The 15,669-nt window shown below is 46.8% G+C and overlaps 1 protein-coding gene across 5 annotated transcripts in view; it reads left to right on the forward strand.

Annotated features, from left to right (window-relative positions):
• LOC118366683 (kalirin-like) overlaps positions 1-15,669 on the forward strand; it is a 259,805-nt gene that overhangs the window by 155,275 nt on the left and 88,861 nt on the right. For all 5 annotated transcript variants that reach the window (XM_052493888.1, XM_052493891.1, XM_052493892.1 and 2 more), the window contains exons 11-15: positions 1,153-1,344; positions 8,437-8,606; positions 11,133-11,307; positions 11,890-12,085; positions 13,492-13,658. In XM_052493888.1, the coding sequence (XP_052349848.1) occupies positions 1,153-1,344; positions 8,437-8,606; positions 11,133-11,307; positions 11,890-12,085; positions 13,492-13,658 (900 nt within the window). The remainder of the gene's footprint in view (positions 1-1,152; positions 1,345-8,436; positions 8,607-11,132; positions 11,308-11,889; positions 12,086-13,491; positions 13,659-15,669) is intronic.

Below are 15,669 nucleotides of genomic sequence, written 5' to 3' on the forward strand. Positions count from 1 at the left end.
GGACTCTCCTGAGGTTTTAACTCAACCTGGAGTTACCCTTAACTTTAAAGAAAACTTGCTGGGCTGCTACCAGCTTCACTTGTAGTCTGTTCACTCCAGGGCTTCAAACAAATGTCTTTAGAGCTCAGCCTCCAGCATCCAGCCAGGAGCTCCCCTGTGCTGAACTAAAGCAGGCCCTTGAATTTCTCCAGACTGTGTTGCAGCCTAATGAGGCCGAGTGACCTCAGGTGTGGGCCGAGACCTGCAGCCTAGCTTGCTGCATCCTACAATGCTGTTTGTGGGGTGTGGCTGACACTCCAAACAGTGGCTTTCCCCGCCCACATCACCCGGGCGCCACACTTTGGATAAAAAAAATGAAAATGAGCTTTGTTTGGACTTAGTAGGTAGGGAGAGATATGATTTGAATTACATGACTGTGATTATGATGAGGCCCACAGTGTTAAATCTTCTCCAGGGTGAGTGTCACTAGGTAAGACTTTGTCCGGCGGGTGGAGCAGAGGAAACTGCTGCTGGACATGTCGGTCTCCTTCCACACTCACATATGGCATCTTTATTCCTAAAAGGCCCAGAATGCATCCCAAATTGCACCCTACTGCCTTTCTAGTACACTACCTTTTACCAGAGCCATATGCACCCAGTGAATGTGCCACAACCTTACAGGAGGTGACCAGTTCCCGAGCCTTTGGGTCATCCCATCCTAGTCAGATCACCACGCTGCTACTTGTTACAAGCTACATGCTAGCCAGGCATTAATCTGTCCTGCCCTGATGGCTGATGCTCTACGGACTTAGTCCCCACTGTCGTGTTGATCCAGAGACAACACTTGCCAAGCTGTGGGATTACCACATCTGGATAGCCAAGGATTTACCCTGCCACTCTGCAGAGTTTTGGGGCAATTTAGTAGTGGAGGCGCCCATCGGAGAGAGAGGTCTTGCCTGTCTGTGGCGGTGGAGGAGAGAGAGACAGGAGTGCAGTAGTCAGGCAAAGCATGCAGAGACAGAGTGCAGACAGACACAATTGTCAATGAACTTGGAGACCCCAGAGTTGCAGCCGGTAAGATCCTGTAGAGTGCACCTTGCAGACCCAGTTCTCTACCCACTTGTGTTTGCGGTCATCTAATTGAGCTGCCCTTTTGTCTCCTCTGGGTACCAGAACACCTACACCAACGCAGACAAGCTCCTGGAGGCGGCCGAGCAGCTGGCCCAGACTGGGGAATGTGACCCGGAGGAGATCTACAAAGCAGCGCGACACCTGGAGGTCAGGATCCAAGACTTTGTCCGGCGGGTGGAGCAGAGGAAACTGCTGCTGGACATGTCGGTCTCCTTCCACACCCACACCAAGGAGGTAAGACCTTTGAACCCTGACCTGCATATGATGATGGTTCACGCTCCCTGTCCTGGAGAGCAGTAACTTGGCACAGGGTTGAGACTCGGGGGTTGGCTTGGCTTATGCAGCCTCAAGATGCCCGTCTCCGAGTGTCGCTGATCGCTGCCGACAGACAGGGCATTCATACCAGCCGTTCACAGAGGATCACACCCAGATTACTACGGTATGCAGGGAGTCTTCTCTCTAGTTAGTGCAGCCTGATTCATGCCATATGTGAGTGACCAGCCTGGGCACCCTATTCCCTATATAGTGCACTACAATAGCCCACATCCCTGGTCAAAAGGTTGCTAATAGGGATGGACATTCTGTCTGTGTGAGGGCTACTTCACAGACCTACCACCATCTAATCTTAAACTCTTTCAAATCAGTGTCCAGCTGTTATTTTTGACTTTTAACCCGATTTTGTGATGTTCACATCTCTATCTCTCTCTCAATTCAATTAAAGAGGCTTTATTGGCATGGGAAACATATATTAACATTGCCAAAGCAAGTGAAGTAGATAATATACAAAACTGAAAGTAACAACAGAAATGAACAGTAAACATTTCACTCACAGAAGTTCCAAAAGAATAAAGACATTACAAATGTCATACTATGTCTATATAAAGTGTTGTAACTCTGTGCAAATGGTTCAAGTACAAAAGGGAACATAAATAAACGCAAGTATGGGTTGTATTTACACTGGTGTTTGTTCTTCACTGGTTTCCCTTTTCTTGTGGCAACAGGTCACACATCTTGCTAGTGTGATGGCACACTGTGGTATTTCACCCAGTAGATATGGGAGTTTATCTAAATCTAGTCTGTTTTCGAATTCTTTGTGGATCTGTATAATCTGAGGGAAATATATGTCTCTAATATGGTCGTACATTTGACAGGAGGTTAGGAAGTGCAGCTCAGTTTCCACCTCATTTTGTGGGCAGTGTGCACATAGCCTGTCTTCTCTTGAGAGCCAGGTCTGCCTGCGGCGGCCTTTCTCAATAACAAGGCTATGCTCACTGAGTCTGTACATAGTCAAAGCTTTCCTTAAATTTGGGTCAGTCACAGTGGTCAGGTATTCTGCAACTGTGTACTCTCTGTGTAGGGCCAAATAGCATTCTAGTTTGCTCAGTTTTTTTTGTTAATTCTTACCAATGTGTCAAGTAATCATCTTTTTGTTTTCTCACGATTTGGTTGGGTCTAAATCTCTCTCTCTCTCTCTCTCTCTCTCTCTCTCTCTCTCTCTCTCTCTCTCTCTCTCTCCTCATCCCCTAGCAGCTCTTCAGCGTGTAGTGTACTACTTTCGACCCGAACCCTACTGGCCCTGGTCAAAAGTAGTGCACTATAAACCCTATGGGCCCTGGTTAAAAGTAGTGCACTATAAACCCTATGGGCCCTGGTCAAAAGTAGTGCACTATAAACCCTATGGGCCCTGGTTAAAAGTAGTGCACTATGGGCCCTGGTCAAAAGTAGTGCACTATAAACCCCATGGGCCCTGGTCAAAAGTAGTGCACTATAAACCCTATGGGCCCTGGTCCAAAGTAGTGCACTATAAACCCTATGGGCCCTGGTCAAAAGTAGTGAACTATAAACCCTATGGGCCCTGGTCAAAAGTAGTGAACTATAAACCCCATGGGCCCTGGTCAGAATTAGCGCTCTGTAAAGTAATACGGTACCATTGTCTATCCCCTTAATGCGGCACATCTTTGAGCACTGGGACAGGAGGAAGACATAAAAGGCCTGTGTACGCTGGGCTGGGTGACCACTGCTTGTTGAGGTCTTCTGATTTTCCTGACCAACCTACGAGCCAGAGTCATTATCCTGCGCCGAGGAGTACCACGATTCACCTGTGGAACCTCTGGGCATTTGTTTGGTTCAGCTCTCCTAATGGAGCCATCATTCATCAGCTACATACACACACACACACACACACACATCATTCGTGAGCCAGTCCCAGTGATCTATGAGAAGCAGTGGGAGTGTGGGTTTTCGGGAGTCGCAGCCTCTCCACGCAGAGCAGAGAGTGACTAGGCAGAGAGATTGTGGGAAGTATCTTAGCAGAATATCAGACAGAGAAAGGGAAAATGGCAATGATTTGAAAATCGCACATTGATGGGGTGTATACAGTATATACGGCTGATATTAAACTGTTTGCTACCATTTTTAAGCCTCCACCTTGTACCCTTTCCAACAGCCCACTCTGCAGTCTTTTCAGAAAGCCGATTTATGTTATTCACTGTGTTCGGAGTAGAGGAGCAGCTTACCTTCTGACTGGCTTGCTGCTGTCGACATGATGCATTATGGTAGATTGCTTATGGATGACGGGCTGCGTCTTACGTGGCACCCTATCCCCGATATAAGGCACCACACTCGTACAAAAAGGGTTCCAAAAGGGTTCTTCGACTGTCCCCATAGGAGAACCCTTTTTTGGTTCCAGGTAGAGCCCTTTTGAGTTCCGTGTAGAACCCTCTGCGGAAAGGGTTCTACGTGGAACACAAATAGATTCAACCTTGAACCAAAAAAGGGTTCTTCAAAGGCTTCTCCTGTGGGGACAGCCGAAGAACCCCTTTAGGTCCTAGATAGCACCAATTGTTCTAAGAGTGCACTATGTAGGGAATAGGGTGCCATTTGAGATGTAGACCAGACCAGGAAATGTTGTTGGACAGAACCGAAACTCAAGTCTTTCTTTAATAGTTTACATTTTGGTCTTTTCAGGGGCTCTGAGAGCTTGGCCTGAAGACGCACACTAACCTGTGCTTAGATTGGCCTGAGATAAGACTCCTAGGGTCTGATTGTTATACTTAAAGCCAAGGCCACATCCCTTATTGATTTAGAGACCAAGAGCATCCCAATAGCATCTCATCCCCCTTTTTCCTATGAAGTGCACTACCTTTGACCTGACCCCAATGGGTGACTATGTGCCCTGGTCAAAAGTAGTGCACTGCATAGCAAATAGCGTGTCATTTGGGACGCTCACTTCATAGGGCGGTGTCAGTAGTAGTGGTCTACGGAGATGGCATTGCTTTTTAAAAGCCTAATGACACGAAATAGCCAGTTAACTGAGGGCACGCTCACTGCATCAGATGCATCACTAATGCCACCGAATCCCTGTCAACACCGGCTCAACGGACAATTACTGACAACTTTCAACTTAGTGTTACTCGCTTGATGTGGTGTTCACCGCCAGGGGGAGGTTTTGTTGTTTGTGTTTTCCTCCGCTCACGTAAAAGAAAACGATGCGCTCCGCCGAGCAATTTTTGATTTACGGAGGGGGGTAATCACGCCACCATAATGTATATGCATCTTTTTCATTTCCCTCATCTGCTTTCTACCCGGCTGCCTCCGCCTTCTGCTCGCGCTTATGGTTTTATCTCTATATCGATTGACATTTAATATACTTTCTACCAGACTAACAGAAAGCAGCAATTAGCTAAAAGAAATAAGGTTTTTAGGCTGCTGTGCTGTGTGAGCTGAAAGATACTCATTTGCATTCTGGACAGGGGTCTACATGGAGACCTGGTCCGCATCCCAAGTGGTGCCCTATTTCCCTTTATAGGGCACTACTTTTGACCACTTTCCATACCATGGGCTCTGGTCAAACGAAGTGCACTTCACAGGGACAGGGCGCCATTTGGGACTCTCCCGTGAGTGCTCGGTCAGACTGTGCCGTCAAACAGACGAGGAAAGCAATCAGAGCCGTGATTTATCAATCACACAGAGGAACTGTTGGAAAGGCTCGGTGTGTTTGCCACATGTTCACTCAGGGCAATATTACGAGAGATGGCTGGGACAAGGCTTTTCCCAAACGGCAACCTACTTTTGACTACTTTTGACCAGAGCCCATAGGGGTCCAAACGGCTCATTCATGTGTTCGTTTAGGCTGCTTGATGTTGGCACTCTCGCTCCGTGTCCCAAATGGCAGCCTATTCCCCATGAGCCCTGGTCAAACGTATTGCGGTGCCCTGTAGAGGGAATATGTGCCATTTGGGATGCAAGCTAAATGAAGGAGGAGGATACTTCACTATGGACTCCACATGAGACATAGAGTATTGATATGCTCTCAGAGAATGCTCTAAGTGTCTTCTGACTGGAGCATTTACCCAGGATTACAACTATTATGCACAACCTATTTCACCCCAAACCCATGTCTTAATTCTGGTTCATGGTGAAATCTGTGTGCAATTATGACGTGTGTGCTTCTACAGTATATTCTATTACAGTATTACCAACCTGGGATTACAAATTGTATGCACAACCTATTTCACCCTAATCCTACGTCTAAATCCTAATTCAGGTTCATGGTGAAATCTGTAAATGTGTGGTAGCTGTGTGGTGCTGGCCATGCCCAGTGCAGCGCAACACAGCCCGGATCCATTAGCTGAAGCAGGAGTCACACAGAGACGCATGTTTAATTCTGAGCGAGCTCAGATCAGTCATGGGGAGCAGTTACCATGGGAACCGCCAAGATGGCAATGCTTTATTCATTATTTTTTAACCCCTTCAAAAGACACAGAGAATCCCCTCTGCCTGTGTGTATAGTCACAGTCATGAGTGAAGTGAGCCAATGTACAGGTTCGAGTGGAAATGATGACAGCGCCTGTGTCCCAAAATGGCACCCGATATCCCTATATAAGCGTGCTACCTTTGACCAGAGCCCTATAGGAATGTGGATAGGGCCCCGGTCAGAATTAGTGCACTATAAAGGGAATAGGGTGCCATTTGGGATGGAGTACAGTGTCTCACTGGAGGGAGGTGATGACGTTAGTATCCTGAGGCGTGTTTATTTTTGTAAATTTTTTTTGTGTGCGCGATTCTTTTAGGAATGTGGTTCCTGGAATACAACGTGTCTGTTAGTGTCCATGAGTTGCGTCATGCTAGATCTTGCTGTTGTACTTATCTGGTTCAATGATTAGGCTACGCCTGTGTTGTCGACCTCATTGCAGTGTTGCAAACAACACTCGAGCATCCACTTGTGGTGCTCACCATCTTGACTCATTTCCGTCTTCCAATGATTGTCTGTGGAGGAACACTCAGCAGGCATCGTTTTATGGCTTGGTGCATTCGGGACAAAGTACTGTTATTGTCATGGCTAAAATAACGAAACTCTTCATACTAGATGAACTGTTATGAGAGTAACTCATTTCGCACACACACTGCACCCGGAGAGAGTGAGAAGGGCAGAGCAGCGTTGCTTTTACCATAATGTCCTATGAGTATGCTTTGAGGACCAGCAAGCCTAGCAGGCCAAATCTATGTCCAGCAAGTTCCTTTTTTTTCATGTAAATAGGAAAAACCTCAACAGTGCATCTCAGTAGAGCTTGAGCTGACTGCGAACAGTGAGGAAGTCTGCATCTCAGTAGAACTTGAGCTGACTGCGAACAGTGAGGAAGTCTGCATCTCAGTAGAACTTGACCTGACTGCGAACAGTGAGGAAGTCTGCATCTCAGTAGAGCTTGAGCTGACTGCGAACAGTGAGGAAGTCTGCATCTCAGTAGAGCTTGAGCTGACTGCGAACAGTGAGGAAGTCTGCATCTCAGTAGAACTTGAGCTGACTGCGAACAGTGAGGAAGTCTGCATCTCAGTAGAACTTGAGCTGACTGCGAACAGTGAGGAAGTCTGCATCTCAGTAGAGCTTGAGCTGACTGCGAACAGTGAGGAAGTCTGCATCTCAGTAGAGCTTGAGCTGACTGCGAACAGTGAGGAAGTCTGCATCTCAGTAGAACTTGAGCTGACTGCGAACAGTGAGGAAGTCTGCATCTCAGTAGAGCTTGAGCTGACTGCGAACAGTGAGGAAGTCTGCATCTCAGTAGAACTTGAGCTGACTGCGAACAGTGAGGAAGTCTGCATCTCAGTAGAACTTGAGCTGACTGCGAACAGTGAGGAAGTCTGCATCTCAGTAGAGCTTGAGCTGACTGCGAACAGTGAGGAAGTCTGCATCTCAGTAGAACTTGAGCTGACTGCGAACAGTGAGGAAGTCTGCATCTCAGTAGAGCTTGAGCTGACTGCGAACAGTGAGGAAGTCTGCATCTCAGTAGAACTTGAGCTGACTGCGAACAGTGAGGAAGTCTGCATCTCAGTAGAGCTTGAGCTGACTGCGAACAGTGAGGAAGTCTGCATCTCAGTAGAACTTGAGCTGACTGCGAACAGTGAGGAAGTCTGCATCTCAGTAGAGCTTGAGCTGACTGCGAACAGTGAGGAAGTCTGCATCTCAGTAGAACTTGAGCTGACTGCGAACAGTGAGGAAGTCTGCATCTCAGTAGAGCTTGAGCTGACTGTGAACAGTGAGGAAGTCTGCATCTCAGTAGAGCTTGAGCTGACTGCGAACAGTGAGGAAGCCTGCATCCCAAATGACGACCCTATTCCCTATATGGGCCCTGGTAAAAAGTAGTTCACTTTATATAAGGAATAGGCCATTTGGGACAACAATCTTGCCAAGCTAGCGTGTGCTGATACTGAAATGATGATGAAGCAGGTGCTGAACTTTGCGATTCATTCCCCCCTCAACACAACCAAACGTCTCCTGCCAATTTACTCGGATTATGCTTCCGGTGCTGTGTGTAATTGTATATTCAAGCTCCTGTTCCCTCATTGAAATATTAAAGTGCAAGTTAATCTTTTTTTCTGTGATTTAAAAAATAAATAGTTTGAGAAATGGGCATCTATTTTCGGTGAGTTTTGAGAGCAGTTCTCTAATTGTGGAGATGGAAAAGGAAATGGATTTATTTCTTTCCCGCTGTCAAACAATTTGTCTAAAGAGAGATACAGTATGTGTTGAGTACTCGTCCTGCGTACGTATTATACATATGAAGCCAAACTGAAAAGTTACTGTCTATTTTACTAAGTCAGTGCATTGCTGTTAGACAACTATTGCTGCTTAAAGTTTCACCCATTGTGTCCTTTACAGTCTGACCCTCAGGGTGTGAGTTATGTTGAGTTCTGTTGTAACGTCTCTCTCTCTCTCTTTCATCCTTCCTTCCTTCCTTCCTTCCTTCCTTCCTTCCTTCCCTCCCCTCTCCCTCTCCCTCCCTCTCCCTCTCCCCCTCTCCCTCTCCCTCTCCCTCCCTCTCCCTCCAGCTGTGGACGTGGATGGAGGACCTGCAGAAGGAGCTGTTGGAGGAGGTGTGTTCAGACTCGGTGGAGTCAGTCCAGGAGCTCATCAAGCAGTTCCAGCAGCAGCAGACGGCCACCCTGGAGGCTACGCTTAACGTCATCAAGGAGGGAGAGGATCTCATCCAGCAGCTCAGGTCAGTGCTGTATGTGCTACATTTAAGGGTGAAGTTGCCCCTATATGCTGATCTGGAGTCAGTTTTACATTTCCCCCACTAAGGGATAAGGTTAGGAATGGGGGAAGCTGATCCTAGATCTGAACCTAGGGGAAACTTCACCCCGGGGTGTTGCTACAGAGGCCTCCACCAGGGGACAGTGGGGAGAACTACGGGCTGATCTAGGATCAGTTTAGCCTGTTAGATCATTATGAATAAAATTACACGGACGGGGGGGGGACTTGATCCTAGATCGGCACTCCTACTCTGAGACGATTTATACTGTACACTCTTAGAAAAAAGGGTTCCAAAAGGGTAATTTGGCTGTCCCCATAGGAGAACCCTTTTTGGTTCCAGGTAGAACTATTTTCAGTCCATGTAGAACCCTCTGTGGAAAAGGTTCTAAATGGAACTCAAAGGGATTCTACCTGGAACCAAAATGGGTTCTTCAAATGGTTCTCCTAGCACCTTTTTGTCTAAGAGTGTACTGTCAAGAGAGATGGAAATATGATGCCATTTCACCGCAGTCAACAAAACACACTTGCTTGTTTTATGGGCCACAGACCCATGTGTGGGAGAGAGTGTCAAGTGTCCGAGAACAAATATAGATTGCTGTACTATAAGGCTGTGTCCCATCCTATAGGGTGCCATTTGGGAAGCACTCGAAGTTCAATACTGCATTGTGATAGGTGTTGTAATTGCTAATCCACTCCAGGGGCGGGTGTGTTAACCTTTTACAGCAGTGGGCTAAATCAGGGTCACACAGGCAAATGTCATTTAAAACCAAAGTATAAAACTATGAGACACCTGTACCATGTCAGATATAGGGCCATTTCTTTTCGGCTGGTGTTAAGTTTGCAATTTCATCGTGTAACAACTGGCGCACAGGCATTTACCAGCCCTAACAACCAGGTTACCTGTCTTATATGAGCTCAGATGTTCGGGGTGGAAATATTTGAGGTGTGTCCTAAAAAAACCTGATCCAAGGTGCTAATTTCAGACGGCGCTGACGGGGATATTTAAGACCAACCTGTATCGCAGTTGTTTACGGAATGAACTTTGACAGCGGAACACAGCCTATCCAGCCGTGCCGATCACCGTTTATACGCGCATGGTACAAGAGTAGCCCAATGGGCTGTTGGTGCCTGTATACTTTGTATTTAGAAACATAATAAAAATAAAAAAAATGGTTCCCATTTTGTTTTATTTCATTAAAAACCAAGCATAGTCTCCCCTCCTCTCAATTAAGGCCGTTTTTTGTCTGACCGATGCAATCGCAAAGTGGTCAAGACTGTGGATAAAAGGTTTGGCTCCTGATTATGTTCATAAAGCACAGGTCTATTTGGGAGCAGTATAACTGTGAGTGGACATTCTCACTTTCTCTTTATGTTGGATCTCTGGCCAGCTACTGTGAAACGTTTGGAAGCGCGTAAAACCCTCCATATCTGCATTGTTTTAATATTATACGCCCACGGGGAGAAATGATGGTGCCTGTAAGTGTGACATAGCCTATTTAAAGCAAGTTGTTGTTCTGTTAAAAATGTTTGAATTTTTAGAATTAATTGTTCTCTTTTTAGGCCTTAATCAAGAATTCATTTCATCTGGCTTATTGACAATGTCTGGCATGTCCATGATCAGCCATAATGCAATTTACAGTAGTCCTGACTCCTACGGCAGTGTGAATGCTATTGAAGCCGCTTAGAACAATGTGGACTGCAAATGGCTTCAAGTCAACGTATTTAGCAAAGATACTCTAGGTCTACATTTTGTCATTTTGTTTCTAATATATATATATATTTCTGACACTAGGTCATTTGACTGCAGGAATGGACTACAGTGCCTTTACAGTGTGGGCAATTAGGCTATTTCATAGAGCTGCCTCGTTTATTGCATATTTTACAACCTCTCTTATTGAACACTTAACACCATGACAAGAACACCCCCATTGTGTCTATTTTGCTATTCTCTATAGGGCACTACTACTAGAGTCCTAGGGGCCCTGGTCAAAGATAGTGCGCAATAAAGGGAGGACGTTAATAGGTTGCCATTTGAGCCTTGGTCTTATTACTGCCTGTCTCACAGCTCAGGTTTCTCTCTCTCTCTCTCTCTCTCTCTCTCTCTCTCTCTCTCTCTCTCTCTCTCTCTCTCTCTCTCTCTCTCTCTCTCTCTCCTCTCTCTCTCCTCTCTCTCTCCTCTCTCTTTTCTCCCTTTCTCTCTCCTCTCTCTCTCTCTCTCTCTCTCTTCTCTCTCTTCTCTCTCTCTCTTCTCTCTCTCTCTTCTCTCTCTCTTCTCTCTCTCTTCTCTCTCTCTCTCTCTTCTCTCTCTCTTCTCTCTCTCTTCTCTCTCTTCTCTCTCTTCTCTCTCTCTCTCTCTTCTCTCTCTTCTTCTCTTCTCTTCTCTCTCTCTCTTCTCTCTCTTCTCTCTCTCTTCTCTCTCTCTTCTCTCTCTCTTCTCTCTCTCTCTCTCTTCTCTCTCTCTCTCTTTCTCTCTCCCCCTCCCGGGCTCCAGGGACGCTGCAATGTCCACCAACAAGATGCCCCACAACAGCTCCATCGCCCACATCGAGAGTGTCCTGCAGCACCTGGACGAGGCCCAGGGCCAGATGGAGGAGCTATTCCACGAGAGGAAAATCAAACTGGACATCTTCCTGCAGCTACGCATCTTTGAGCAGTACACCATCGAGGTGTGAGCGGGAAGACGGCGGCTGGGGGAGGGGTAGAGGGGGCTCAGGTGGCAGGTCGATGGGAGTGGGGGGGGCTACTGTGTACTGTGCCCATCTGCTGGCCACACAGTAATCTAATGATCGTAGCGTAAGGCTTGGAAAGACCTAATGTCAGTTGACTTTGATAGATAACTACGTGCAGTGCAGTGCTGCTCTCCTAGTATGTCCTAGACCTGAGACGTGCTGCGAATTGCCATTGGGTTATGCAATGGTGTCATTATGAACTATAATATGGGGAGAGCTATATACTGTTCTTATAAATGTACCGTATGCCTAAGGAAAGAGATTTGGCTGTGGTATTGTTTCACCATATCATCTGAGCTGCACGTAATAACTTAGTGACAAGACTCTCAGTGTACCAGCAATCCCAGAGTAGGGATGCTGATCTAGGATCAGTTTTGCCTTTTAGAACACGACGAATAAGACTAGTTGGACAAAGAGGACCTGAGATGCTCGATACATACGCCCCCCCAGGTGTGCCATCCGGGTGTAACACTAACGACATTGTTAACCTCTGACCTATGCCCTCTGCTCTCCCTGCAGGTGACGGCGGAGCTGGACGCGTGGAACGAGGACCTGCTGCGCCAGGTGAACGACTTCAACTCGGAGGACCTGACCCTGGCCGAGCAGCGGCTGCAGCGCCACACGGAGCGCAAGCTGGCCATGAACAACATGACCTTCGAGGTGATGCAGCAGGGACAGGACCTGCACCAGTACATCATGGAGGTCCAGGCCTCAGGTGAACACTGACAGCCACTCATATCGTGCAGCGATATGGGGGGGGGGGGACGACACTCAGCTGCATCTCTTTTTCTCCCTAATGACGCTCTTGTCACTGGACGTGTCTGTTCTGCATGATGTCAAGGTCGCGCAACTCACATGGTGTGTAGTTCTGCCATGAGAGTCTACGGCTACAACTATGTCACCGGGCTAGGCGTAGAATGGGTTAAGAGAGAGGGACAGGAGAGTAAATGGGTAGGTTTGCTGCCCTGCCAACTCAGAGAGAGCAGCGGTCCACCCACCGGCCACCTGACTTGGGTTCATGTGGAAGGATCTGATGGTTGTGAGGGATGGAGGGAGGCTGGTAGCAGTAGAGGTTCAGAGGGGTAGTAGAAGTCTTATCTGAACATCGGTGGAGTTCACCATCTGGAGAGAGGGAGAGGAGTCAGGAATTAGGTTTGAAAAGCAAGGCTTTACCTTCCCCCTCAGCACAATCCTCTTACCCTCTTCACTGCACTGCATGGGGTTTAATTCTAGGCCTGGGCTGCATCCCAAATGGCACTCTGGGGAAAGCACTCAATCTGGGCCACCCTCGTGTGCCCTTCGTGGACTGTGTGGTCTGTGACATCCCCCTCGTTCCTGTCCAAAGGAGACTTAAGCCCTCCAAAGGTGTGGGCTGGACTCTCCACAATATTTCCCCCTGGAAGATTAAATTAGCCCAGTGTAAGGGTCACATTTTAAACCTGTACTGTATAGACATTTGTATCGATGTTTTTTGGAGTGGTACTCCTCCTCTCTGTGACTCTGCGTCCTAAATGGCGCCCTATTCCTTTTGAAGTGGACTACTTTTGACCACAGTGTGCCATTTGGAACGCACTCACTGTTTTCTTGTCTCCTCAGATACACTTGATAACCCTGTGGTTTTGGGTAGTCCCCAGTAATGATTTAATTAGACATTGAAGTGAAGTGTTGTCTTTTTAAGTCGGATGATTTCATTCATTGAGAAAGAACAAGGCGGAGAGAAATTAGCTGGTTTTCATTGGAGAAGGACTAGTGCACTAGCTCCACCTAGTGGTACAGTTTATATTACCTTATGAGGTCACTCCTATTGCACTTCCAAATGGCATCCCGTTCACTATATAGTGTACACCTTTTGACCTGGGCCAGTAGGGCTCTCAACAATAATGCTAACCATCTCATTGGATTTAAAGTTCAGTGAAAAAAATACAAAAATAAATATCAGTTTTCCACGTTAATTCAACACCATCACGTTTCATTATTTGGTGGAAGTAACATGGGGACAACATTGTTTCAACCAGTTTGTCTGAAAACGGGACAAATGCATAGCTTCATGTATGGTATGTAACTACTTGTGACTGTATGATTTCATGTCGTAATGACCATCGTGCCTGTGTGGTGTTCTAGGCATTGAGTTGACTGGGGAGAAAGAGGTGGATCTGGCCACTCAGGTCCAGGAGCTGCTGGAGTTCCTCCATGAGAAGCAGCATGAGCTGGACGTCAGCGCTGACCAGACCCAGAAGAGACTGCAGGAGTGTCTGCAGCTCCGCCATCTGCAGTCAGAGGTCAAACAGGTGGGGTGTACACCCATGCTTATATATTATAGGGGTAACGAGGGCGAACTGGGCTGGTGAGAGTCCAGGGCTGTCTCAAACACACACACACACACACACACACACAAACACACACACACACACACGCAAACCCGCACGTGCAAATATACACGCACATCCACCCAGCAGAATGCACCCTACATCAAACAGTCAGTGTGTGCGCGTGGCTGCCAGCAGTGGCTCAGTGTTTGATCAATGACTGGCTTGTATTAGCTCCTTGGTGAAGACAGCTGTTCGCTCCTCTCAAACATTTTTGCCTACTGATCTGCCTGTATGGCCTAGAGTCAAATGTGAAGTCAGTGTATGCCAGTGCCATTGAAAAAACGCTCAACTCGATTATTGAATCACTTCTCAGACAGGCTAGTAATGTATTGTCTGTGTCAATCTGAGCTTGCCTCTCACATGTGAGCCTATCATTTATATAGTGCACTCCTTTTGACTAGAGCCCCATGGACTACTTAGGGAGTAGAGTGCCATTTGGCACGCGTTCGGAGAGAGCAAGCTCTCTGGGGAAATTTCAATCTGAATGACAGTTTGACAGAGAGCACTTTTAGCTGTGTGCCTTCCTCACTATGCAAGACATATACAAACTGTGGAAATACAGAGGAATAAAATCGTCTGGATCGCTCTCTCAAACTGTAGTCTGCCGGACCATCCACGTAGCAAATCACCTCTTAATAAAGTCAAATTAAATATAACCATAAATGATTCAGCCTCAATATCAATGCAAGTGGATATTTATTGGATAAATGCTGCAGTTTCCGTAAATAATGGATGATATTTGTCGCAGTGCTAGTGACACACATAATGTACGCCACATGTAGATAGTCAGTAGAGTTCCTGCTCTTGCTGTTATTGACCGTTTCTCAAGTCTCAGGGCTCCCAGGGAAAAGAGATGAAAGTGTACCTCATATACACTTTATAAAGGAGAAATGAATGAAACAGTGTGCACTGGTAGATCAGTGAAACGACTCAGTGGCCTTGTGGTTGGAGTGTCCGCCCTGAGATTGCAAGGGTTGGAGTTCGATCCCCGGCCGAATCGTAGCAAAGACTGTAGGAATGGGAACCAATCCGTCTCTACTTGACACTCGGTGTTAAGGAGATAGATTGGAGGTAAGGCTCTGTCATAGACTAGTGTTCTGTTCAGGGGGTGTACTTGTACATCGAGCTGTCTTACGCAACAGGAGACAGGCTCCTATGAGTCATTGTGGCTCGTTACTTTTTTACTTACTAGATGAATTACTCATGTTATGACGTACTGCAAATCCCATCACCATTTGCAGTAGCGCTAGCTAGCCAGTGGTGAAAAATCTATAGCCATGCAGCCGCAATAATCCTACCACAGATGGTTGCTGGCTTCCCTCACACCGTCCGCAGTTTCTTCCCTCAGCTTCCTTCTGCACTAATCGCATTTGGACGGTTGTAATTGAGGGCCAAACTGCTCTCACCGGGGACCTGGGAGTGAAGAGGCTCCACTTTGCATGAAGCACTCTAATGGTAATAGGGCTGATTGCTGGAGAGTAGCTATGAAGGAGGCTTCTGGGACGGTGCCCAGTCCAGGTAGTGTGGTTGGGGAGAAGGGAGGGGAGGGGGAAAAGGTGTAGCAAAGGGAAGGGCTGAGGGAGACAGAGAGGCAGAGAGGCAGAGAGAGAGTGAGAGTGAGAGTTAGAGAGAGAGAGAGAGAGAGAGAGAGAGAGAGAGAGAGAGAGAGAGAGAGAGAGGATGTAGCAGAAGGAAGGAAGGAAGGGATAAAGTAAGAAAGAAAGAAAGAAAGAAAGAAAGAAAGAAAGAAAGAAAGAAAGAAAGAAAGAAAGAAAGAAAGAAAGGTAGAAAGAAAGAAAGGTAGAAAGAAAGAAAGGTAGAAAGAAAGAAAGGTAGAAAGAAAGAAAGGTAGAAAGAAAGAAAGGTAGAAAGAAAGAAAGAAAGAAAGGTAGAAAGAAAGAAAGAAAGATAGAAAGGTAGAAAGAAAGAA

Source organism: Oncorhynchus keta, chromosome 34 (genome assembly GCF_023373465.1).
Source record: "Oncorhynchus keta strain PuntledgeMale-10-30-2019 chromosome 34, Oket_V2, whole genome shotgun sequence".
Taxonomy (NCBI): Eukaryota; Metazoa; Chordata; class Actinopteri; order Salmoniformes; family Salmonidae; genus Oncorhynchus; species Oncorhynchus keta.